This window comes from Sturnira hondurensis, unplaced genomic scaffold (genome assembly GCF_014824575.4).
Source record: "Sturnira hondurensis isolate 20B ecotype Veracruz unplaced genomic scaffold, ASM1482457v3 Scaffold0009314, whole genome shotgun sequence".
In the NCBI taxonomy this organism is placed as follows: Eukaryota; Metazoa; Chordata; class Mammalia; order Chiroptera; family Phyllostomidae; genus Sturnira; species Sturnira hondurensis.
The window spans coordinates 2,315,701-2,342,734 of NW_028081945.1; the positions used below are offsets into that span (position 1 = coordinate 2,315,701).

Consider the following 27,034-nt stretch of genomic DNA (forward strand, 5'->3'; position numbering starts at 1 on the left):
AATTTAATACGTTGGTTTATTTGACTAAAACAAAATTAACTGGAGATATTTAATGATAATATATGTGGGTACTGTACACACTTCCATGAAAATGCAAATAAAATTAGTAAGGTGTCGTCTTTACATAAGCATTTTCCATCTGGAAGTAAATTTCTTTTTATTGGCTATAATGGGTTTATATGTGATAATCCTTACTTTTTCTGTTTATTTATTTTATATCAAAAGTTTTAAAGATCTGTTTTGTAGCAATATGCTATTGAATAGCTTGATTTACCAGTTACATAATTATTTATAATTTTTAAATATAATCAATTTATCAAATGTGTATATATGTTTAAGATCTCTTGAAGCATAAGTTTATTTCCAATTCTTTTCATCTAAATCTATTCTGTAATAAGCTTATAAAGATAGTAGTATAAGGAATCTTTAAAGTTACTAAAATTGCAATTAAGAATAATTTTCAAATTCATAGCAGTAGTAGTAATAATAGCATTATATTATAGTTGGTATTCTTCTGAATTTCTTTATTTTTAAATAAATTTTGAATAAAATTATTATTAACTTTTTAATCTCAAAAGGGAATAAAAGGATGTTAGTGCATTTAAATTTTATGTTATAATAATTCTCATTAACTGAATTGAAATGTGGTTCTTAAATTTTCTTAGACTTGTAAGATTTTTGCTTTATGCAATTGACTGTGTAAAGCAAAAATGACCCTGGATCATTTTAAAGCTTTTCATTCAAATAAAATAAATGTAGTCCCATATATACTTGAACTTGTTAATGACAAAGCTTTATTTCTAGTGTTTTCTTTTTTTTTCCTTCTCAGCATGGATAGAATGTATAAACTGTGCTATTTACATGCAGGAAATGGTAAAGATTATTACTTTCAAAACACTTTGATGAGATATATTATTGAATAGGTTTTATCATCTTTAAGAGAAATATGATTGAGTTGTCTTCCCCCTCCCCCAGAGGTATATTAAAACCAGGTTATGCCTTTTTTCTTGAAGAAAAATGGCAGTTTATTTTTTCCAGAGGTATATTAGAACAGGTTATGCCTTTTTACTTTTTTCTTGAAGAAAAATTATAGTTTATTTGCAAATTTTTAATATATTTTATTTGTGTGATTTCTGTATTCTCTGTTGATTATTGTTGCCCACCCTCACCATGATCTGGTAGTTAGCTGAAGGCAGTGGAGTACACACAGTACTTTACAACTGTCATCAAGTGTCTTATTTAAAATATTAAGCCATAATGTTTTATTTTCTTCCAGATGATAGAATTGTTGCTGTTTATTTTTAAGATTATTACTACAGCTTTCTAAAGTGACTTTTAAAAGGAGAGTTATGTTTTAAAAAATTAGGGACATGTATTATATTACATATTATTAAACTTATTTAATCAGCTAATGTTTCAAAAAATTAATTTTGATGGCAATTCACTGTAATTCTATAATTTTTAAGTTTTAAAATAATGCAGTTATTACATTACTACATTAAGAAACAGTGTACTCTGAATTAATATTAAAAAATAGCTAAAAGGAGCATAGTGCCTTAAAAATAGTTCTTTGTATGTTATTGACAAGTTACATTGTTATTTTAATAATTAATATCTAGTTTTGAAATGGCTTCATATTTAGTTGTACATAATATAATAAGAAAAAATAATTTAAGTGTCCTTAAAGGTACTTCCTTTTTTGAAAGTATAAAATGCAGTCCTGGCTGGTGTAGCTCAGTGGATTGAGCACAGGTCTGTGAAGCAAAGGGCCGCTGGTTCCATTCCCAGTCAGGGCACATGCCTGGGTTGCAGGCCAGGTCCCAAGTAGGGGACACATGAGAGGCAACCACACATTGATGTTTCTCTCCCACTCTTTCTCCTTCCTGTCCCCTCTCTCTAAAAATAAATAAGTATTTTTAAAAAAGTATAAAATTCATTTTGAAGCAAAGTATAATGTACAAATATATTGTTTCAAAAATATACATTTCCATTTATAATTTATTTGCTCTTGAACGTAAATCATGATATTGGAATATTTTTTGGACTAGTTTTGTTACATCATTTTAATTAGTCATCATGAATCAACTTGATGTTTTCTTTTTTTTTTAAGATTTTATTTTCTTATCTTTAGAGGGGAAGGGAAGGAGAGGAGAGAAACATCAATGTATGGTTGCCTCTCGTGAGTCCCCTGCTGGGAACTGGCCGGCAACCCAGGCATGTGCCCTGACTGGGAATCGAACTGCGATCCCTTGATTCATAGGCCCACGCTCAATCCACTGGGCTACACCAGCCAGGGCTGATGTTTTCTAAGAAAGATTGCATTAACTGTAGTAACATTTATNGTCAGTGGTTCGATTCCCAGTCAGGACACGTGCCNCAGGGCACACGCCTGGGTTGCAGGCCAGGTCCCAAGTAGGGGACACATGAGAGGCAACCACACATTGATGTTTCTCTCCCACTCTTTCTCCTTCCTGTCCCCTCTCTCTAATAATAAATAAGTATTTTTAAAAAAGTATAAAATTCATTTTGAAGCAAAGTATAATGTACAAACATATTGTTTCAAAAATATACATTTCCATTTATAATTTATTTGCTCTTGAACGTAAATCATGATATTGGAATATTTTTTGGACTAGTTTTGTTACATCATTTTAATTAGTCATCATGAATCAACTTGATGTTTTCTTTTTTTTTTAAGATTTTATTTTCTTATCTTTAGAGGGGAAGGGAAGGAGAGGAGAGAAACATCAATGTATGGTTGCCTCTCGTGAGTCCCCTGCTGGGAACTGGCCGGCAACCCAGGCATGTGCCCTGACTGGGAATCGAACTGCGATCCCTTGATTCATAGGCCCACGCTCAATCCACTGGGCTACACCAGCCAGGGCTGATGTTTTCTAAGAAAGATTACATTAACTGTAGTAACATTTATATAATCTGTGCTTTCTACTCATTTGGGTGTTGGCTTATGAACCATGCAGAATATATTTAAACTAATTATTTTTTATATTTTCCAAATGAATTTGTTATTAATCAGAAAGAAAAATGATTAGTTATTTCATCTAGGAGAGTTTTTCAAAGCAAATGCTTTATCTCTGCTATAGCTGTAGGAAGATGCTTTTGCTACGCTTATTAGGGCAGCCAACATTTTATTCAATCATAAACAGATTTTTGGGTTTTCCCTTCAAATATACATGGGTGTATAGTAAATTTATACAGTTTCCAATTTAAAGTAGAGGATTTTGTGAATATTATTTAACTCAAAAATATTTTAAAATAAAATATTTTAATCTAATTCAGGCTTCAAAATCAAAGTCAGTTTTTACTTTTTTTCCTAGATGAAATTAAATTTTCTTTCTGTACTTAACATTCCATTTAAGAGATATTTATTGAAGGCCTACTGTGTGCCAGGTACTGTGTTGAGTGAAGAGAATACATAAGTGTTCTCTTAGGAGAATGGAACTCCTGCCCTCAAGGATCTTACAGTCAGTCTGTGGCTTCCGCTCCCCTTCTTTTGTACTTGGTGATTGCCAGATTCTAGTTTGTACTAGAGTTAGTGCTGTGTATATGTATTTAGTGAGTGGATGTATGTGCTGAAGTATCTGCTTTGAATACTTAAGTGAAAACTAACTTAAATACTTCAAATAACTAAGTAAAAGTAGGATTTTTTACATTGATAGTCCCTGTTATTTGATAATCTATGTATTTAAGTGTCTTCTGAGTAAAAGAATAAATCTTTTTGTTGACTGTTTTCTTCTGACATGCCTTGAACTTAGTGTTGTGGAACATGATTGTTTGATACCTGTGTCATAACTAAATTTTGCTACTTATCAATTAAATTTATTTATAACTAGTGAGTTATGTTTATTGGTATATTAAGACTTGAAACTTAATGTATGAACAAATAAATAGTGTATTGTATGTGACCTATTACAACCTACATGGCTCTTAAAAAGTTACATGGCTATACTTTCAAATACTTTATGATTAAGTATTATACTCATCACTCTTATATACATCTTTCAAATTATTTTTATAGATTTTTAACCAAAAGCACTTCAGCCAAATGACTGTTTTTAGAGACTTGATTTATAATTTTCTTTGCCCTGAAAAATTTGTATATGTTGTATAATATGTCTGATTTATATTTTATTAAAAATAACATTTATTAAACACTAGTTTTATAATATCAGAAATCATAGTTAATGAAATACTATTGAATGCATATGAGGTCTGTCCAGAAAGTATCACCTTGTAATATGAAAAATAGACAGTTATTGAAGAAGGTACAAGAAACATTGTACATTGGACAGTGATGCATTTTCAAAGTAGGTGCTTTGGGACCTCACTCAGTTCTCCCAGTTGCCATCAGTGGCCTCATCATATTTTCCTGAATCTCGTCAATGGTCAGAAATCTCTTCCCTTTCAAAGGTGACTTTAGTTTAGGGAAAAGCCAGAGGTCACAAGGTACCAACTCTGAGCTGTAAGGAGGCTGAGTCACCTTGTGATTTGATGTTTCACCAAAAAACTCTGCACAAGACTGGATACATGAGCAGTAATACGGTTGTGATGAAGCTGCCAATCTCCAGTTGCCCATAGTTGCAGCCTTATGAATTAATCACCTGAATAGTTTCCACAGAGGAATGTTCAAGCTTCATGCAAAATTTGATGCAGATTGATTGCTCTACTTTCTCAGTCATTTTGAATGCTATGGCTACACAGTGTATTTGCTCACTCAGCAGCATCTACTGTGCCCACTGACTAGTACAGTGAAGTTGTCATTGTTCACCTAATGTGCATTCCAGTCCACTTTCCTTGGCTGCTAGGTTACATCAATGTCATGCAAACTGTTCTTGTTGTATTAACAATGGCTGGACTTTTCCCAGATAGATCTTGTATATTGATCAGAAAAGAATTTGAATCTGTTAAACACAAAGTGTAATATCCTAAGATCTGTCTATGATATATTCACATAAAGTGATTTGAGTATGAGAATTATCTTTATAGGTATTAAAGTTGGTGAACACACAGGACGGTTTTCCTGAAAACAAATTCCTTGGACACTATTATATTTTCTAAAGATGAAACACTATTTATTGTTTTTCAGTGTCTCTGTGCATCATTTGGCTTGTGCTAGTATTCCACTTTCTCTATAATACTTAAATACTTTATGCTATTAAGGTAAATTATGTAAATCACAGAAAGTATCTTGAATGCTGACATTTTCTAATAATCTTATTATGAGTTTTTTTCTCTCTTTACCACTAGTGAGATTGTGAGGCATTCCATTCCCAAGATGATAAAGAAACCTTCCTTAATACCTACTCAGCAGATGAATAGGACAGCAAGGGTGTTGTTTGACAGAGGTAGGCCCTTCTCTAGCAGTGAAGAGCTCTGGTGCTCAGTCTCCACCAGGGCAGGAGAGTCATACCCTCCTCTCCCTGGTGTGGATGCATCACTGTTCTGCCATCACATCACTGTGCAATAGATGCCTGTTTCAGGGGAATTTTGAAAACTTTTGGGATGTTTCATATTGGAAAAGGATAAAGTTGATCTATGATTTTTCCCCAGCAGCACTTCTGTTGTAAGGGATACTAATACTAATCGTTACCAAAATAAACAAACAAACAAATAAATAAATAAGGACGGTATATTTTACTCCCCTGTCTAGTAGTGAAAAGTTGTCTTTGGCCCTGGCTGGCGTAGCTCAGTGGATTGAGTGCAAACCTGCGAACCAGAGTATCGCAATTCGATTCCCAGTCAGGGCACATCCCTGGGTTGCAGGCCAGTTCCCAGCAGGGGAAGCATGAGACGCAACCATACATTGATATCTCTCTCCCTCTCTTCGTCCCTTCCCGTTGAAAGATAAATAAATAAAATCTTTTTTTTAAAAAAAGTTGTCTTGTTTTCCTTTTTAAAAGAGCACCGTTTTTTTCCCTATTCACGTCTTCCTTAAATCTGGTGTTAAATTCCTTCAGTGTGTCCACTTTACCTTTGTGAATCTATCAGCCCAGTAATAGAAATTTTTATTGAACTCTAGAAAAATGGAACCTTTGCTTAAGGGTGACATGTAAATACTGCTTACAGGATTTTAAAAATGCATACAGTAGGCTTTCAACTTTTGAATAAATAGTACATCGATAACTTCATTTTGTAGACAATATTTTATAGCTCTTTCTCAAAGCTTGTTTCTAATAAATATACCAAATGTATCCCTTTTATTCATATTTTTGAGGAAATGTTTTTAACATCAATAAGTTTCATTTGACTTGGCAGATTTTTTGCTGAAAACACACAAAAAAGTTTGTGTGGATATGTGCTCGCACATGCCTATTTAGGAAAATATGTACTGTCAATATAGTGACTGTATAGGCAAACAAAAACCTTGGAACTTTATGCCTAGAAAAGGAGGATTTTTAAATTTTCTAAATTTTTATTTATTTATTTATTTATTTTAAAGATTTTATTTATCTATAGAGGGGAAGGGAAGGAGAGAAGGAGAGAAATATCAGTGTATAGTTGCCTCTCGTGAGTCCCCTGCTGGGAACTGGCCTGCAACCATGGCATGTGCCCTGACTGGGAATCAAACTGCTATCATGTGGTTCGCAGGCCCGCGCTCCACCCACTGAACTACACCAGCCAGGGCGAAAAGGAGTTTTAACAAAATGAGGTAGGAGATAAGTAATTTGGGAAAATCTACATTATGGAAGTGTGCTACATTTTAAAATATATTTTAAATATATTTTAAATATATAGATTTATAAATATCTATAAATATATAAATACAGATATTTATATTTATAGATGTCCTATAAAAAGATAAATAAAAGAGCCGTGGCTGGTGTTGCTCAGTGGATTGAGCACTGGCCTGCAAACCAAAGGGTCAGTGGTTCAATTCCCAGTCAGGACACGTGCCTGGGTTGCAGGTCAGGTCTCCAGTAGGGGGCATGCTAGAGACAACCACATATTGATGTTTCTGTCCTCTTTCTTCCTCCCTTCCCCCTCTCTAAAAATAAATAAATAAAATCTTTTTTAAAAGAAATGTTGGTGCTTAAGGAAATGGTTTCCAATGAAAAATTGTCTTCATTCCTTGTCAGGTCACAACTATTTGGAGTTCTTTGGGGGAGACTGGCCTCACCTGCCTATACGTAGACATATTTAAGTAGTTGGTATTGCAGAAAAGTCCTTGTCATTTTCCCTAGATGAGAAATTAGGGTCCTCAGTCCTAGGTCACTATAGAACCTAGTTGCTCCCTCACCTTGGGTACTGTGAATGGTGATGGAGAGTTGAATTCTTAAAATAGAAAGTAATCATGTCCCTATAAGTATGAATAAGAAAAGTAACTAGGCTTATCTGGATATGCCTTACCTACTTCCCTGGCTTCACGTGATATGTGTACACTGATATCTTTTGTATTTTGTATTTCTAGCCGGTATCCTCTAGCTCTGGACCCAGATTTTTGCCTGAACAATAATACCTAAATGTGCCAAACCAAATTATTCCATAAACATTTTCCTGTTTTTTTTTTCAGATTTCAAATCTAGTCATTATTACTTGTTCTTTACTAAGTGCATACTTTTGTGGCATGTACAATTAGGTGCTAGAAAAACAACATGTTTTTTAGTTTTTAGTTTAGTTAAATGGGGAAATTATCTCTGAACCCTTTTTTGTTTCCACTCCATTTAGTTGGTTGGTCAGCAAGTCCAGTCTGTTTTTCCTCCTAAATACAAATGTCTCTTAAACTTACTCCTTTCTTTCCAACCCCACTGCCACTTCTTAAATCCATAGCATCATTATTTCTTAGACTTGCACTGCATCCTATCTGGTCTGCCTGTCAACAAACAGTTTCGAATTCATCTTCCGTACATTCATCAGTAATTTTTTTTAATTTGGTCTCATTTTTTACTTTTTAAATGAATTACATCCTCTATAAAATTAAGCCTACATTCCATAGCATTTCTTGCAATGTATTTCACAGACTGGCCCCATTTTCTACCACTTCCTTCATTCACCCTGTACACCATTCACAATAAGCTGTTTCTTCCCTAAAACCCACCAGTTTTTCTTTTGTGTTGTTTCTCTACCACTGTTGAGCTCTCGTTTATGCTTCATGGTTCATCCCCCAAATGTCATTTCTCAATGAATTTACCTTTTGCCTCCCTTCCTCGTAGTCATTCACTTCTCTATAATAATCACATATTTGCATTTCTACATATCTCTAGCATAGTTCTCACATTGTTATTGCTATTTATTGTATTTTTCCCCAGTACCTTGGACTCTTTGAGGACAAAGACCTTGTCTTTTAATTTTGTGACTCTGGCACAGTGCCTTGGATATGAGATTCACTCACTCAGTGACTTTCTATTCCGTTAAGCCTATCATTATGGTCTTCCTGAGCACTAGAGGTTTACAGTCATTTGTATGCTAACAGGTTCCAGAGATGGGAGGTGTCATCTTTAATTTACCTCTGTATAATATATATGTCACTTTTTGTCTTCCATCTGAGCATATTTGTAGATTAACAGTCTACTTCCTGCCTTTTTTGGGGGGGAACTAGAAATTGAAAAGATGATTTTCCAGAGGTGATGATTTTAGGTTGAATAGCTTTAAGAGTATTTGCCTCTCTCTTCCGTTGCTGCACTCCTCACCGCTACCTTGTAAGTGTAAAAATGTCATTTGAACTTGCCTGTTACATGCCACATACTCATGAACTATTGCATCACCTGAAATCAGATCAAATGTAGTGCTTGTTGGGTTGACCCTCATACACTGACATATCACACATTGAGGTTTTTTTAAAATTTAAATTATTTAATGTTTCTGATTGTAAAGTTCCTTCAGGACAGGCAGGATAGACTGTTTCACAAATCAATTGGCATATATACCAACCTTTGCAAGTACAAAAATAATGAGCATGTTCAAAATTAATTACAGTTGTAAATTGATTTTGTTTTTTGGCAGAATGAACATAGTTTATTAGCCTGGGAACAGGTTCACACTGTTTTAACATCAAGCACTTACTTCCAGCTGAAGCTTGTTAGTGACTGCCTCTCAGATTAAGGGAAAAAAATCCTCACCGTGGTACATGAACTCCTATTGTTAAGACTAATCAGCTCATCCCCTACACAGATGAGAACAAAGAACATAATAGTACACAGAATAAAGATTAACTAAGCAAATATTGCAGAACCCCATTTAAAGTGTAAATTAAAAAAATCTTATGTGTAAGGAAGTTTTCATTTTTTCTTTTTACTTGTGAATGCATCAGTCATACCATAGGAGCTGATCAGAGGGAAATACTTTGGATTTGAATTAGGTTGATTTTTAATGGTAAAGTCAAGTCAAGTCTTATAATTAGTGTCAGTATGCTGCTAATAATCAACAGTGTGGTGATTGGGGGAAAGAGGATATAAGGGAAGTAAATGGTAATGGAAAAATACAATAACGATTTTTGTAAAAAAAATTAGGGAAATACCATTCTCTCCAATAGCAAGATGCTTAAAATTTTAGGAAGTTTTGTTTATTTTTAAACCAAGAACTCTATATTTTGAGGAAAACTGTTAATGGAAACATATGACTAAAACTTAGAGGTGAAGTCACTGACTTTCAGTACAGCTTAAAAAAAAACATTTGTTTGGTACTTCCTAGCACAAATCCTAAATCCCCACTTTGAAAAAGAAAATCTATTCCCTAGGCTACTTTCTTATTTACTTGAATTTTATTAATTTGAATTTGAACTTGATACAATAGACAAAAAAGCAGCTGTGGAAAACAGTTATGGACCCTCAAATCTGAAAATTATTGGCAAAACATTATATCTTCATAGGTAGCAGAAACCAAGAAAGGCAGTAATAATTTCCCCATAAGTTTATAAATTTATTTAAGTAATTAAAATAATCAAAATTATTCCAGTATTTCAGGAAAGATCTTTTTATTGCCTTTGCTTTTTAAAATGTTAATATTTATACTAACCTAATTTATTTAATTATTAGTATACATTGTGTGATCTGTAGTCACAAATTTTCTTGTAAATGATCTTTAATCCACAAATATATAACAAATTTTGCATTGGGAGAACATTTTCAGTTGTCTAATAATTTCAGATTTTAAGAAATTGTGCTTTCATTCCCCTCCTTGAATTACTTATCTTTTAAAAGTTAAACCTTAAAAACAGTAATTTTGTGTCTAATACAGTATGCAGTCTGACTTATAAAAAGTTAAATCTTTAGGTGAATACATTTCACATTAGTATTTTATTTTATGTGTGTGTGCAACTTGTTTTTTTTTCTTTTATTTTCTTTTTACTTTTTAAAATTGTTATTTAAGTAGGATGGTCTCCATTTCTCTCCACCACTCCCCCACACCCCAGCCATCCCCATTTCCTGCCCTCAGTCCTACCCCTCTTAGGTAAAACTCTTTCCCCTTTCCCCCCATTATTCTCTCCTACCTCCCCTCCGGTTACTGTCAGTTTGTTCTTAATTTCAATGTCTTTGGTTATATTTTGCTTACTTGTTTGTTTTGTTGATTAGGTTCCAGTGATAGGTGAGATCATATGGTATTTGTTTTTCATTGCCTGGCTTATTTCATTTAGCATAATGCTCTCCAGTTCCATCCTTGCTGTCACAAAGGGTAGGAGCTCCTTCTTTCTCTCTGCTGCATCATATGCATTGTGTAATTGTACCATGCTTTTTAATCCACTCATTTACTAAGGGGCACTTAGGTTTCTTCCAGCACTTGGCTATTGTAAATTGTGCTGCTATGAACATTGGGATGCTTTTGGATCCCTATGGATCCCAAGGTTCTTTTGGACTTGTGTTTCAAGGTTCTTAGGATATAATCCCAGCAGTGGAATTGGCGGGTCAAAAGGCAGTTCCATTTTTACTATTCTGAGGAAATCCATACTGTTTTCTACAGTGGGTGCACCAGTCTGCATTCCCACCAACAGTGCACTAGGGTTCCCTTTTCTCTGCATCCTCTCCAACACAGTTTTTGTTGATTTGTTTATGATGGCCATTCTGACTGGTGTGAAGTGGTATCTCACTGTGGTTTTAACTTGTATATATCTGATGGCTAGTGATGCTGAGCATCCTTTCATATGTCTCTGGGCCCTCTGTATGTGCTCCTTGAACAGTCACATTAGTATTTTACTTTGGTGATATCAGATACCTCATATCAGGTCATTTTGTTCACGGGATTGTCCCTGGGCACGATATTTGCCTATATTGAGATATTTTCTTACCCTTTATCCTGCACTTTCACTTAAGGTTATTTTTCTACACTGTGCTGCTGCCATTTCTAACCTCCTGCATATTCATAGTATAACCCCTTTCAATGTAGAATGCTTCCATAGCTGTCATTTTACTCACTTATTCTGTGAAACTTGACTTTGTCTCTCCCAACAAAGTTACCTCTTGCCTGGGTTCTGCAGCTCCCTATTTGGGGTGGTATGAGGAATATGGGATTTGAATTCAGATGGTATTCAAATCCAGAGCTGCTGTTACCTCAGTGACCCTGAACATTTACTAACCTTTCTGAAGTTGTTTCCCCATCTGGAAAAAAAAGATTTATTTTTAGTACTTAACTCATGGCAGGGTTGTTATGAGGACTGAAGAAATTACAGGTGACACTTGAACAATGCAGGGGTTAGGGGCATGGATTCTCACTCCTTTCCACCGTCCAAACACGTATAAGTTGATTCCCCAAAACTTAGTTACTAGCCTGCTGTTAACTGGATATCTTACTGATACCATAAACAGTTGAGTGCCTGGATAAATTCTAATCCCTACACTGCTAATTACCCACGGCCCTGATATTAACTAGTTCTCATTGCTTTTTTTACCCCCTCTCTCAAATTTTGTCCATATCCTCTGCTAGATCCTGAGGGAAGGCGTGGATACAAGACTACATGTGTGTTTGAAGGGCAATAGAAGAAAAAAGCACTGATTGCAGTTTGGCAGACCACCTTTAATATTCATCAACACCCAAAATGAGGCATTACATTTTTTAATATATTAAGCATTCTTAAGATTCAGTGCTTAATTTAAAATTGTTGTTATTTTCTAGCATGGTAAATGTGCTATTTTTTTTTCATTGGGGCTTTTGGATTAAATAATTTTAGAGCATCTGTTTAAGTGCCTCAACCTATTTGTTTGGGGCAACTGAATAGGGACTGATAATGTCATTTATCCTTTTATGACGTGCGTTTTTTCATCTGTAAAACGAGTCATTGATTTTCAGCTAGTCCTGATAGGCTAGCTCTGAATTTTATTTGGTAATAATTTTTACATTGGAACATTTCCGTTTTTAATAAATGTGGAGTGCAGTTGATTTTTATAGCTCACAAAAAAATCTTCTATTTTAAAAGAAAAAAGGAAAGGAAACAGTAGAATTTGGGAAAATGTAATAACACTCAGGTTTATGTAATAGTTTTACAATAATCCTGTCCTATAGAGTTAAGTTGTACAAGCCACATGTTTATAGCAGCCTTATGGGCTCACAACATGAAACCAGCAGTTGCAAACCCCTTTTGCAGCTGAACCACAAGTCATAAGTAATCATCTGACTTTTTAAGAAGAAAATTTGTAAAAATCTATAAACTTAACACCCATGTTGCCTCACCCCAGTAATATATCAATATGAAATAATGAACATTCTCTAATTTGCCCATGTTGAGAAATATTTTATCAGGTAGTTTCTTTAAAATCCCGTAAATTAGGGTCAAAAAATGTTTTATTTATACAAGTAGATTATTATAACTTCAAAGATACTTAAACATTTTGAGTAAAATTTATTCTGGCACATTATAAAGTCTTTCTGAAAGCCCTCTTTGTTTTATGTATTTTATCAGTTTATATTTTTATTGAGGTAATAATTGACATAACATTGTTAGTTTCAAGTGTATAAATAATGATTCCATATTTGTATATATTGTGAAATGATCATTATAATAAGTCTAGTTAACATGCATCACCATAAAAGTTAAAAAAATTTTTCTCGTGTATTTTTTAATTAAACAGTTTTGGAAGTAATTGTAAATTCACATGCAGTTGTAAGAAATAATATGGGCTCTCTCTTCCCATGTTCCCTTTTCCCAGATTCCTTTAGTGCTAACATCTTAAAAAACTAATATCATAACCAGAAAATTGGCATCGATGCAGTCCACTGATCTTACTCAGATTTCCCAGTTTTACATGTATTTACTTTTGCATATGTGTGTGCATATTTGATTATGTGAAATTTCACTCCATGTGTAAGATTGTGTATCTGACACCCCAGTCAAGGTACAGGCCAGGGCCATTCCTGTCAAGGACCCTCCTCTGACAACCACCCCTTCCTCCTGCCCTTGCCCTCAATCCTTGGTGGCTATTAACCACCACCTCTAAAATTTTTGTCACTTCAAGAATTTATATAAACATAATTATATAGTGAGTAAATTGTGAGGTTGTTTTTTTCCTCAGTCTAATTAAATCCTTTGATATTCATCTAAATTATTGTGTATATTAATGCTTCATTATTATTTATTGCGGAGTAAATATTCCATGATATGAATGTACCACAGTTTGCTTATCCATTCACCCATCAAAGGACATCTGGGTTCTTTCCAGTTTTTTGGCTATTGCAAATAAAATTACTGTGAACATTCATGTACAGGTTTTTGTGTGAACATGCACTTCTTTGGGATTAATGTCCAAGGGTACAATCGCTGGGCAATATGGTAATTGCATATTTAGTTTTATAAGTGGTATCAATGTTTCTCCTCTCTCAGTGAAGTATGGTACCCTCACTTCCATTTAGATTTCTTTACATCTCTACTCTTTAAGAGTATCAGGTAGTGGTTTACTTTTTAATCAAATATGATGTAGAAAACTTAGGAGGAGATAGTCTATTTGATTTATCCCTATTTCTACTCTTCTACCAAGCTGTCTTTCAGAACTTAATGCTTAAGGTTCTTTGTTTTGTCATTTCCTTTTTGTTTGAAGAACTTTCTTTATGTAGGTCTGCTAGTAACAGATTTAGTTTTTTTCTCCCATGAGGAGTTTTTTCCCTCTACTTTATTCAAGATGGATAGTTTTTTGAGATACAGAATTCACAATTTTCATTTCTTTCTGGCAGGATTCCTGTTAAGTCCAGGGGAAGAATGAACTTACCTGCATAGCTTTCTCTTCTAAATTGGGGATTGAAGGATACTGGACTTCGGTCACCTTGTGCTGTTGGATGGAGAGTCACAAGATTCCTTACCTCTACATCTTTCCTCCAGTCTTAGGTCCCTGTGCAGTCTACCTTCCTTTTTCTACCTTGCAGAGCCCTTCTTTGGTTGTGCTTAGCATGGAAGAATCTGTGCCATCTTGTCTGGAGAAAAAGTCTTTTTGTATTTTTCTTCTCTTTCTAACCCTTCAGTTTAGGTTCTTTAGTTTGGTTATTCATTTGGTTTAGTTTAGTATTTAGGTTTAGTACTTATGAAATATGTTCCAGGGTAATTCAAAGCTTAATTGCATGAGAAGAAGCCTTCTATAACTAGGTGCTAAAAAACATTTTAGCATATTTAAGTAGGTTTACCGTGATTTTTATGGATTTTATTTACTTATTTTTAGAGAGAGGAGAGGGAAGGAGAAAAAGGTAGAGAAACATCAATGTGTGGTAGCCTCCTGTGTCCTCCACACTGGGGACCTGGCCCGCAACCCAGGCATGTGCCCTGACTGGGAAACGAACCAGCAACCCCTTGGTTCACAGGCTGGTGCTCAATCCGCTGAGTCACACCAGCCAGGGCTGTTTTACAGTTAGAGAGCTTTTCTCCAACAAAGATTGTCATTCTAGAGCATTGATTTTATTGGCTATAAAATATTCCAAATTATTCTTTTTGAACAAAAAATTAATTCTTTACTGGGACTAAAGCCTTACTCTAAATCTCTCTCTGCATGTGGGGCCCTAATAACAGGAATGGCTACTACAGCAGTTGGTCCCACCTCCACATTCTGCATTCACATGCATACATACAAAACCAAGATGACACTAAGAATCTGGTCCCCAGTACCTTCACTAACTAAACTTCTACTGTGTGCCTGTGGACCTATGGACCCTATCAAGCTGTTTAGGTATTAGTGCCAGTGTGGAGATATGACTTCATCACATTGTCATGAACACTTAAATTTGGGCAAGGAAATAAATAAATATTTTTTGTGATCTATTTATCTTTGAATGCATAGTACCTAGAGCAAGTCCTCAAGAGTTGCATGAATATGCAATTGCAAAAAGACTTAATAATTTTAGGAATTGGATAATGGAGAGGAAGGTGAATATTTTTGTACTTAAGCATATATAGAAATTCCCCAAAGTTGTGTATATTTTTTCTGGAACTTTTTGTATAGGTATAAATTAATATGTTTGAGTTTCAAAATCTTGGCCACATAAGTTAATCTTTGGGGCCAACAGCAGTATTTTAATAAACTGGCATAGTACTTTTACATTGGTAATACATTTGTACAGTGCTTCATGTAATGTTCTCCTCAACTCTGTATTTGCGTGTTGTTTTTGTTCATACAAGACCAAGGAGTAACAAATCTCTGAAACTGACATTTTTTTTAATGTGAAAAATCACATTCCAATTGAGTTGCTTCATTTTGGTTTAAATTTTTTGTGTTAGCTTTTCCTAAATCAGACCCTTCCCCCACAGAATTTAGCAGTTATCTTAGTATTTTGGAAATGCCTTTTGAACTCTACATCTTGAAGTGATACTGTATTCTTTGCACAATTTACATGATTAATTTATCCATGGAATTCTGGTAGAATTGAGTGACTTCAAGGGACTGTCTAGTTCAACTTACTGTCTTTGGAAATTTGTTGTAACTAATATGGTAACAGTAATAAAACTAGATGATATCTGAAAATATTCTTGAAATTTTAACTTAATTAAGGGCAGATTTTGTGTTTTTGAAAAAACATGGAAGAGTAATTTAGTACATTATTTGAGTTAAATAATTGATTAAATGTACGAGGGTATTTGAATACAGAAAAGTAGAAATCATAAGCATAATATGGAAATGCCACTGGCAAAATAAAAGGTAAGGTAATCAATGGTTTCTTTTATATTAATAGAGAAAGAAGTACTAAAGAAACCTGCCTTTAATAGTAAAGGGAGATTAATGTGTGTGTTTCAAATGACTATTATTAACCTACTTTAGCACATGAATCCCTTATAGAAAAATAGGAAGGATTGAAGTTAATGAATATATTTGCCATAGGAGAGATTGTATTAATGCTTTTCTCTGTCTTCCATTTGTTAAAATTTCAGGCCTGCTTTCATCATGGTTCCTACCTGTTTCTAAACTGGGAATGATACAAGTTTGTCTTGACTTTTCAGCAGTACTTACTCTCCCCCAAAGACTCCCATATTCCTTGGCTTCCCATCCTTTTCTGTCTCATCCCTTCATAGGATCTCATCCCTTCAAAGATCTCAGACAACTCATATTGTAAGACATAGGAGCTCAAGGCTTGTATTATATCATTATTAAGTGAACCTTTCTTTAGATCTCTTTTAAAATCAGTTTTGTCTGTGTTAATATACCTTCATTTTTCTTTTTGTTAGTATTTGATGGATCATATTCTATCTTTTGACTTTTACTTTTCCTGTCTTCTGTTCTAGATGTATCTCTCTAAGCATTATATAGTTGGATTTATTTTTTCAGTTAGTTTACATACAATTATTGTTGTAATTTTGTTTGTTTATATCTATTACCTTGTTTTATATTTCATATTTTTTATTTTACTGATTATGGCTATTATAATTGTCCCAATTTTTCACCAGGTGCCCCCCACTCAGCATTCCCTACTCCCTCAGGTAATCCCCACATACTTGTTTATGACCCTGGGTCATACATACAGTTTCTTTGGCTACTGCATTTTCTGCACCGTACTTTATATCCTCATGACTATTCTACAACTACCTGTTTGTACTTATTAATCCTCTCACCTCTTCACCCATTCCCCTATACACCCTTCCTATCAGGCAGGCATCAAATGCTGTCTGTATCCGTAATTCTGTCTCTGTTGTTCTTCTTTGCTTAGTTTGTTTTTTAGATTTAATTGTTAGGTATATATTTATTGCCATTTTATTTTTCATAGTTTTGATCTTCTTTTTCTTAAGTAAGTCCCTTTAAGATTTCATATAATAATGGTTTGGTGATGATGAACTCCCTTAGTTTTTTCTTGTCTGGGAAACTATCTGTCCTTCAATTCTAAATGATATCTTCACTAGGTGGAGCAGTCATGGCTGTAGATCCTTGCTTTTCATGACTTTAAATGTTTCTTGCAAGTCCCTTCTAGCCTGCAAAGTTTCTTTTAAGAAATAGGCTGACAGTGTTTTTTAAAATATATTTTATTGAGTATGCTATTGCAGTTGTCTTAATTTCCCCCCTTTGCCCCCCTCCATTCTGTGCCCCTTTTCCCTCCTGCATTCCCCCAACCTTAATTCATGTCCGTAGGTCATACATACAAGTTCTTTGGCTTCTTCATTTCCTATACTATTCTCAATCCCCCGTCTATTTTGTACCTACCAATTATGCTTCTTATTCCCTGTACCTTTTCCCCCATTCTCCTTCTGCTCCCTCTCCACTGATAACCCTCCATTTGATCTCCATTTCTGTGATTCTCTCCCTGTTCTAATTATTTGCTTAGTTTCTTTTTGGTTTTTGGGTGTGTTTTTTTTTAGGTTCAGTTGTTGATGTGTGAATTTGTCATTATTTAACTCTTCCTAGTTATGATGTTTTTTAATAGATAAGTCCCTTTAACATTTCATATAGTAAGGGCTTTGTGATGATGAACTCCTTTAACTTTACCCAGTCTGCCAGCTGCCCCCTCACCTGCCCCCTCACCTGCCCATTGTACCACCTACTGCCTCACCCTATTATTTCTCTGCCCCAGCTGCCCATCTCTGCCCCTCTGGCTAGTCTGGATGAATGTTTCTTTATCTCCTTGGTTTTCATACTTCCATACAGTTCAATTTTCTGGCAGTTCTGGTTGTTTTTTGTTTTTAAATTGGTTGTTATCCTTCTTTTGGTTGTGTGAGGAAGTGAAGCATATCTACCTATGCCCCTATCTTGGCTGGAAGCTCCTCAGCTGACAGTCTTAGGGGAATTCTCCTATAGATAAACATCTGCCTTTCTCTTGCTGCTTTTAAGATTCTCTCTTTACCTTTAATCTTTGTCTTTTAAATATGGTGTATTCTGGAGTAGGCCTCTGCATCCATCTTGTTTGGTATTCAGTGCCTCCTGGACTTTGTTTCTCTTTCCTTCACCAAGTTAGGGGAGTTTTCTTTCTTCTTTTTTTTTTAAAAATAGATTTCTAATTCTTGCTCTTTCTCTTATCTTTCTGGAACCCCTATGACGTGAATGTTAGATTACTTAAAGTTGTCCTACAGACTGCTTACACTATCCTCATTTCTTTGGATTCCCTTTCCTTCTTCGTGTTCTGATTGGTTGTTTTTTGCTTCTTTATGTTCCAAATCATTGATTTGATTCTCAGCTTCACCCACTCTACTGTTGTATCCCTGTAAATTGTTCTTTATTTCAGTTAGTGTATCCTTCATTTCTGACTGGATCTTTTTTATGCCGTTGAGGTCCTCATTAAGTTCCTTGAGCATCCTGATAATCCTTATAAGTGTTTTGAACTTTTCATCTGATAGATTGCTTATCTCTATTTCATTTAGCTCTTTTCCTAGAGTTTTGATCTGTTATTTTCTTTGGGCCGTGTTTCTTTGTCTCATTTTGGCAGCATCCCTGTGTTTGCTTCTATGTATTAGGTAGAGCTGCCATGACTCACTGTCTTGTTAGTGTGGCCTGTTGTAGTAGGTGTCCTGTAGGGTTTAGTGGCACAGACTCCCCTATCACACAAGCTGGGTACTCAGGGTGTTCCCTTTGTGAGAGCTGAGTATACCCTCCTCTTGTAGTTGAGCCTTAATTGCTATTGGCAGGTCAGTGGGAGGGATTTACCCAGGCCAGTCAGCTTCAAGGACAGGCCATGACCACTGACCACCAACCACTGCCCTCTGTGGAATATTAGCTGTGCAGCGGCAAGGTGGTGGTGTTCCGATGTCATCTGTAGCTGTCCACTGGGTCCATAGACTCTGGGGTTTCCCAGGTTGTGCAGGCCAAAGTCAGCCTCCATCTGTTTTTTGCCCCAGGCCACTTTGCCTCTTTGCCACTTTGCCTTTGTACACTGCAATCTGAGATGGCTGCTTCTGCGGGGACTGAGGCCACTTAACTAGAGGTAGGCGGTTTGGGAGCTCACTGAGGCTGGTTCTTGCTTGTTTGAGAGGATTTAGGAAGTTGTGAATCATGAACCAAGACCACCCATTCATATGGGAAAGTCACTGTTAACAGCTTGGGTGGGCCTATAAGTTGGGTGAGATGGTGCCTCCGGGTATCTCCTAGGTGGGGCTAACAGTGTTAGTGTGGTTGATGGAGTCTCAGATATGGTACCCATCTGCCGACTCTGGTTCTTTGTGGAGAGGGTTCAGAAAAGGGAAAATGGCCTCCGCTCACTTTCCTGTCTGGAGAAAGCTGTCCCCCGGCTCTCACCTGGATGCCAGACACTTCATCTCCTCCCTGTATGCTGATGGTGCCTTTCAAGCTGCTACCCCTGTGCCAGAGTTCTGATGGAGTGAGTGACTAAGTCCTTGTGTGGATTCTTTAAGAGGAACTGCCTGGAAGTCCAGAAACTTTCCTCCAGAGACTCAATCCCCCCTGGGTTTTGCAGCCAGAAGTTATGGGGACTTATATTCCTGGCACTGGAACCCTGGGCTTGGGGGGGCCTGGTGTGGGTCTGGGACTTACTGCTTCTGAGATATCCCTCCCGAATTTTTGTCCACCATGCATGGATGTGGTTCCAGCCCATTCCACATCTCCGCCCCCCTTACCAGTCTGATAAATGTGGTTTCTTTAATTCAGTAGTTGTCAGACTTCCACTCAGCTCAGTTTCTGATGATTCTGAGTGATGGTTGTTCCACGGTTTTATTTCAATTTTGGTGTAGTTGTTCAAGGAGGCAAACCTTGTTTACTGACCTATGCCATCATCTTGACTGGAAGTCTTATATTTCATATTTGTCCGAACTGTTTTTGTTTCTTTTTAAATTATTTTTATAATTCAGTTTTTCACCCTCTACTAATTTACAAGCACACACTCTTGTTTTATTCTCTTAGTTGTTACTTTAAAAATTATAATGTAAGTAAGTACTTATTCATATTTAAATTACTAAAGTTTAAATTTAATGAGTACTTTTAATTTTCTCTCAGATGCCACAGGACCTTAGCACATTTAAACTTTATTTTCTCCAATATCTTATTTGTAAACTCATAATACATTATTGTTATAATCTATACAGGCAAATTCATTTAGATATATCATCATATTTACCAGTTTCTTTATTCTTCATTTCTGTATTTCTTCAGACCTTCTAACTAGGATCACATTCACCTGAAGGTGCAGTTTAGGCATTTCCTTGAGTGCAATAGCAAACCTTTGGGGTTTTTTTTAGTTTGGATTAATCTTCTGGTGTTTCCTGACTACCTAATTAGTGAACAATGTTTAAAGCGAGAGTAAGTCCAGGTCTAAAGAATGTATTACTTTTTGTTCATGTAACCAGCTGCTATCCAACTTTGAAAAAGCCCCACATTTACGTTTTAACTGCTTATTTTCAAGGGAATGCAGATTTGATATTCTGAGGTATTTAGATAGGAACTCCATAAAATCCTTATATAGAGAGAAGGAATGTGCTTTATTTGTAGTTTTTAAAGGGTAGCAGTCATGTATGAGTCATTAATGAAACAAAGCTGTCTCTTGTGAAATCCTTAAAGACTGTTAGTTTAACTAGGACTTGAGGCATATCTACAAATTTGTGTATACATTTTTGAAAGTGGTGACATTCTTTGCAAATATTCTTATGAATTTAGTTATATGTCTTTATCAAAGGAGCTGTAAAATGTTTTAGAAAAAGGACATTGTGTAATCTCATTGCAACATTTTCTCATAAAAATGCTTTCTTATGTTTAGATTACCTCTCTAGTGACCCTGCAGCTGTTGACCCTGGTTGGCCATGACGACCAGCTTGATGGACCAAAATACAAATGCACAGTGTCTCTGGACTTCATCAGAGCTATTGCTAGGTAAGCATAGAATGGCAATGACCATAAACTGTCTTTAATTGTGTAAATTATATACTAAATGTAAAAATTTATGTTCTTCCAAATGCAATTAGTCATTTAAACAAGAAAAGATCATTGAAGTGCTAAGAATGAATAAGTTTCACTGTAGAATGAATCTTCTCATCAAATTTATAAATGACATAAAATTGAGAGAATTAGCTAATATGTTAGATGGCAAAAATCTAGATTCTGAAGGACCTTAACAGAATGGAATAATGGTCCCATAGTAGCAAGGTAGGATTTAACAGACAGTTTGCTACAAAAAAATTCATATGTACTCAGACAGAGTAGGGGAGGTTTGGCTGAAGTTCTGAGTATTGAAGCTGACTATAAGGTTTTAAAAATGCTAGTGTCTCATTTAAGGGATGTAATAGGTCTGTCTACTATGTGTTGCCCTAGGCTGGTCAAATCTGATGTGCTCTGTTGTGCTGTGCTATGCTATGCTGTGCTTGGAGTTTTAAGAGGGGCATTGACAAACAGGTACATGCTGAGGAGTCATGAGGACAGTGTTAGAATGAGGAACCGTGTCACATCCCTGGCTGAGGGGCGGGGTGTGAGAAAAAAGCCTTAGGAAGGATATGGTAACTATGTCAAGTATTTCAGGATTGTCATGTGCAAAATGGATGAAACTAATTCTGAGTAATTGTAGAGCCTTACAAGTTCTAGGAAAGAACTGTGGCAAAATGAGGACTATCTAAAAATGTAATGAGTTTCCTCGCAAAGAAGTGTATTTACTGTTGTGGAAAATGTTCTAGCCATTTGCATGAATAAATAACTTCATCTCATGGTCGCTGCTGGATAACGACCTGTTAGGATTTGTGATAGAAGAGGTGACGTGTGTGTAGACTGGTATGTGGAAGAAGACAATCCGTAAGACAGTGCTTCCCAGCCTTTTTGAATATGAAGATTTTATTTTAATATCCTTTTAAAATTAATCATGAAGGTATTTACATTTATTTAAAAATTAAAAATTAATAACATGTAGGCATGACACATTTTTTTATCCAGACTGAAAACAGAGTTTGACATTATGGATTTTCAGATCTTCAATTTGAAGTTCTGAAGTGTACAGCTTGGCAGCTATACCTTAAAAGCCTCTTGTGAATCAAAAATGATAATATGATGCAGGTATTTAAAGTATTTTGATGTGTAAACTCTAAAAACATAAAATGAAGATTTTGAAATGTGTTGTTATGATAAAACTGAGCAAAATTTTACACAGAATAAATTGAGCAAAACATTTTTTAATGTATTCAGTGTAACTATAAGGCAGTAACTTTCTTTTTCCAAACAACAATATTAATAACTCTCTATATAAGAGACTCTATCAAAGGCATAACTTTTGAATGAAATATCTTCATTTCAGGGCTTTTGTCACTGCTGTGAATATGCTGGGCCGTGCCCCAAGATAACCATGAATAGGACAGAGGTTTGTCAGTGCCCAATATGGTGCATATACAGTGAACCTAACTGAATTGGGCATCACGTAATCCGTAGCATCAGTGATATTAGACACATCCAGAGGAGTGCACTTCTTTATTTTGAATGCACTTCAAAAGGGAGCAGGAATTGTAGACCTGGAATTTTGCCATGGAACTTGGCAACTCTGTAATCTGCTTTGTTACCTTTGTTTTTTGACTCTTCTCAGTTTCCATGGACAGTGTCCAAAGAATAAACCTCCATCGTCCCACATTGCCCCCTTCCACTTCTTTTCGCTGATTTAACTTTACACTCTTTCCCTTTCTCCCATATTCTTCTGTCTTTTCCTAATATACTGCCTTAATGAAAACCTGATTCTTATCTGGGCATATTAGTTCTCCCTGGAGTTCTCTGTATTGGTAGCTACTTATTTCTCAAATCCCAGTCAGGGTTGCAGCACTTTGAGTGCCATCCTGTTTTCTTATTGCTGCTTACAGAGTGTTACTAACCCTAAATTTTTGTAAAAACTAAGGGTTTTTGGAGACTCATGCAATTGGCTCTGTTTCCCTATTCTCCTGTGATTATCTTCCATCAACCTCGCAACCATTCTACTTTGTGTATTGAAGGCTGGAGCATGTGGTTCACAGACTTCAACCTAGATTCTTGACTCTTCAAACTACAAATCCTAACATCTGTATTCACTCTGTTCAGTATTCACTATGTTTCACAGAACAAATTAAAACCAGCAGTTGAGTATTTTTTCAGTTGCCGCCTGCATTGGTATCCATCTCTTCTCTACTGTTTCACTAGGGACAGTGCCTCTTTCTATCTAAGGTGGATTCTTCTGCTTTTGCTTTGAGTTCCATTTTCTCCATTTCCCTAGAATAATTTTTATTCCTCAGGCTATTTGTCCACTCTATGGCAAGTTGACCACTCTCTCTTTCATAAAACTCTCTTCTATTAAATCCCATGGTCCCAGTCTCTTGTTTTCCTCTTTATTCTTTGGCTGTTTTTTCTAAGGCACATTTTTATTTGCCAGCTTATCTTCTCTACCTAATCTTTAAGTGTAGCTGGTCCTTGAGGTTTGGCTGTTTTTTCCTAGTCAGTTTTAGCTGTACCCATGACTTCAACGCCTATATATTAATAACCCCCTCATTGTAAAGGCAAGATTTTTCTTCTATATTCCTTACCTTTATTGGATGTTTCTCAGCTACAACAACATACTTTCAAAACCAAACTCAGGAATTCCAACCTCTCCTTCTGCCTGGCAACAAAAATGGAATGATCCAACTTTCCTTCAGTGTTTATTTCAGCAGTTAGTTCGCACTGTATCCTGCCGTGTTGCACAGGATTCTTGACAGTGCTCTGTCTCACACTTCTACCATCCAAGCATTAGTCCTGTTGAGCCTACAGTTCCCCCCTATAGATCACAAAATCATTCACTTTTGTCATTTTACTGTTATCCCGATAGACAAAGCCACCATCATCTCTTCTCTAATAGCCTCTTCATTGGTCTTTTATCATCCCCTTGTAATTTGTTATCCACACTATAGCCAAAATGGTCATGTAAAAATTTAATATCACCCTCCTACTTAAGTCTCAAATAGTTTTTCCTAACTCTAAATTGGGATAAAAACAGAATCTTTGAAATAGCTGACAAGGCCCCAGTAACCTAGCCCCTGCCTACTAAGGGGACCAGGGGGCCCTGCCACATCTGGCCCACACCTCTCTCCTAGTTATTTACACCTCAGCCTGTCTGGCTTTTTCAGTTCTTGATATTCACTGTTGTGATTCCTATCTGTGCATATATGTAGCACTTTCAGCTCCTTTTCTCCTTCATCTACCTTACTTCTCAGGAAGCCTCCAATATACACTGACACCTGACACCATCATATCATTCTCCCCCAAACACACATGCACATACAATCTGATACTTAATCATAGTTGTAATTAATTAACTTAACAATTAGAATTCATCTTTCTTTCTTCGTAAGTCCATAAAACTCAAAACAGAGACTGTGTTTGTGTCAATCTCTACTTTACGTCAAACCTAGCACAATGTTTTAAACTTAGCATAAATATATAAACTTAGCCAAATATATAAATATCATTTATTTTCCTGTAATGAGAAAGAGTAAAACCTTAGATGAAAGGGCTTGTCTTTTGGGGCAGCAAGAAGAAGGAAGCTAAAGAGACAAAGTCTTCTTCCAAATCAAGGCCTAGTGGGGAGCGGAGAGCCCGAGGATGGTTATCCCAAGGGTAGTTACCAGAGGAGAGGTAGGTAGGCCTAGTTCCAGACGCCTATGGCAGAGCGCCAGCAATTAGTTGACAGAACACAACCTAAATGTCCAAAATAAGGGAGTGGGATAGCAATTTATTGTAAATTCTTATTTAAAAACCACAGTATAGTTATTAAAAATCGTACTATTGAAGGATAAACACATGAGGTTAAGTGAATAATTATGAGCTTAAACAGATAAAGGAGTTATTTATAAAGTTGTATATACAAGAAAAACGTGAGAGAAGGGATTAATGGTCAAAATTGTCAATTGCTACCAAGAAGTAAAGCAGAGTCCACCCAATTTAAACAGGCACTGTATCTCTATCAGGAATACTTTTAGGAATACAGTGGGGTGGAAGTCAGATTATAATGTGTTTAAATAGTATTTCTAAGAAAGTTGAAGCAGCAGATAGAATGGCTTCATTCATTTAACATTTATTGTGTTGCCCATTGTAATCATTATGCTGGGCTTTTGTGGCATCACAAGTATAACAGATCTATATACCATGCCCATGACCCAACATTTTAGATTGTTTTACCGTAAAGACAGAGGATTATTACCTACAAAAGGTGTTGTGAGAGGGTCATTATTCTGTAAAGATTTGAGCATATTTAAATGCAGACAGGAAAGGACTGCTAGAGAAGGGGAGTTAATGATAAAAAATAGAGATTAACTTAAACTGTGAAGACCTGAAAATGATATATAGCATGGGATTTAGAAAGAAATAGCCTTGGATGAGGAGGGAAATCCTTTTGTATTAAAACAAGAGGAAAGGGTGCAGATAGAGTTGTTTGTCCAGCTTTGGTAGCACGAAGCTGGGGGAATTCTGATCTGATGACTACCAGTTGCCTGTAAAGGAGGAGGCAAAATTGACACTAAGGATAGAGTGGTAGCAATTGGAGGGGAATGTAGAGATTTGAAATAGCTGCTGTGGGGAATGGAAGAAAGTACTGACAACAGAAAGCAACTTGCTAGGAGTGTTGAGGGTTCAGTTGAAGTTCCTGACCTTGAATTTATAGTGAAGAATCTGTGAAATTTGTGATCTTCTCCAAGAGCATTCTGGAGATACGCTAGGTTCTGGGACAGCAAAAGGATATAATTGAAATCATGTAAAATTGGGGTTTTGCCACATGAATTCAGTGAATGCTAGCAAATGAAAGCTTGAAGGAACAAACTGGAGTTTAAGCTAGGAAGGGAAGGAAAAGTGTAAAGCCAGTAGATGGCTGTTAGTTCAGTACCTGGCACATAGGTAGTAAGTATTTGATCAGGAGAAAATGAAGGGGGTTATGAACTCGTTACTTCAAGTTGTTCCAGGTACCTTAAAGGAAGAGATGGGGGTGAGAGAGTAAAATGTATATATTTGTGTTTTTAGAGGTAGGACATTTCTGAGTTTGATCATGGATCACGAGAAAGTTGGAAAGGCCATTGAAGGTAAAAAAGATAAGTGTGCAGAGAAGTCCCTAAGGCTCATGTAAATCTTGGGATGGGAAGGTTGTCTAAACTGGGTGCTACGTTATTCAGTGATAAAGGGAATTAGGATGGTGAATGGAATGGTCCGAGTCTCAGAGGAGAGTTTTTTTGTGTGAGGACACCAACCCCACCTGACAGGAGTGTCTGGGTACAGGAGCAAATCTTAACTGCGTGGGTCAGAGCTGAAGAGGAGGGTTGGTCCTTATGAGGAGCCATTGTTCAGTTAGCCCAGAAGAGAAAAAACAAGTTTGTGGGAGAGACAGAGGTGATAGAGAACAGTGAAAAGATTTGTTCAGAGATGCGGTAGGAGACTTGTTGTAGAAGGGGAGCGCAGAATATACAGATAGAGTATGAGAAAAGACAGATGGCTGAGAAGCTTACTAAATATTGTCCTTGGACTGTTTTTGTGGGAAAGATAGTTCTAAGTTCCCAATTTTTTTCCTCCATAGTCAGCAGGAAGATACAACAAGATAACTTAAGGTTACAGCTTGAAGTTGTATAGTTGCAAGTTGTCAGGAGAACAAAGAAAAAAACTTCAAACTCAAAATACCCACTAAAGTAAAAGGAAATAAACATATCGCATAGGAAAGAAGTACTTTGGTGTCATAAAAAATCAACAAAGGGAAATAAAAGGATGAAGACTAATTCTCTCCTTAGCTATATATGTAATTA

At 35.9% G+C, this 27,034-nt stretch overlaps 1 protein-coding gene across 4 annotated transcripts in view; it reads left to right on the forward strand.

Moving 5' to 3' along the window:
• ORC5 (origin recognition complex subunit 5) overlaps nt 1–27,034 on the forward strand; it is a 91,694-nt gene that overhangs the window by 61,227 nt on the left and 3,433 nt on the right. For all 4 annotated transcript variants that reach the window (XM_037057076.1, XM_037057075.1, XM_037057078.1 and 1 more), the window contains one exon: nt 21,040–21,152. In XM_037057076.1, the coding sequence (XP_036912971.1) occupies nt 21,040–21,152 (113 nt within the window). The remainder of the gene's footprint in view (nt 1–21,039; nt 21,153–27,034) is intronic.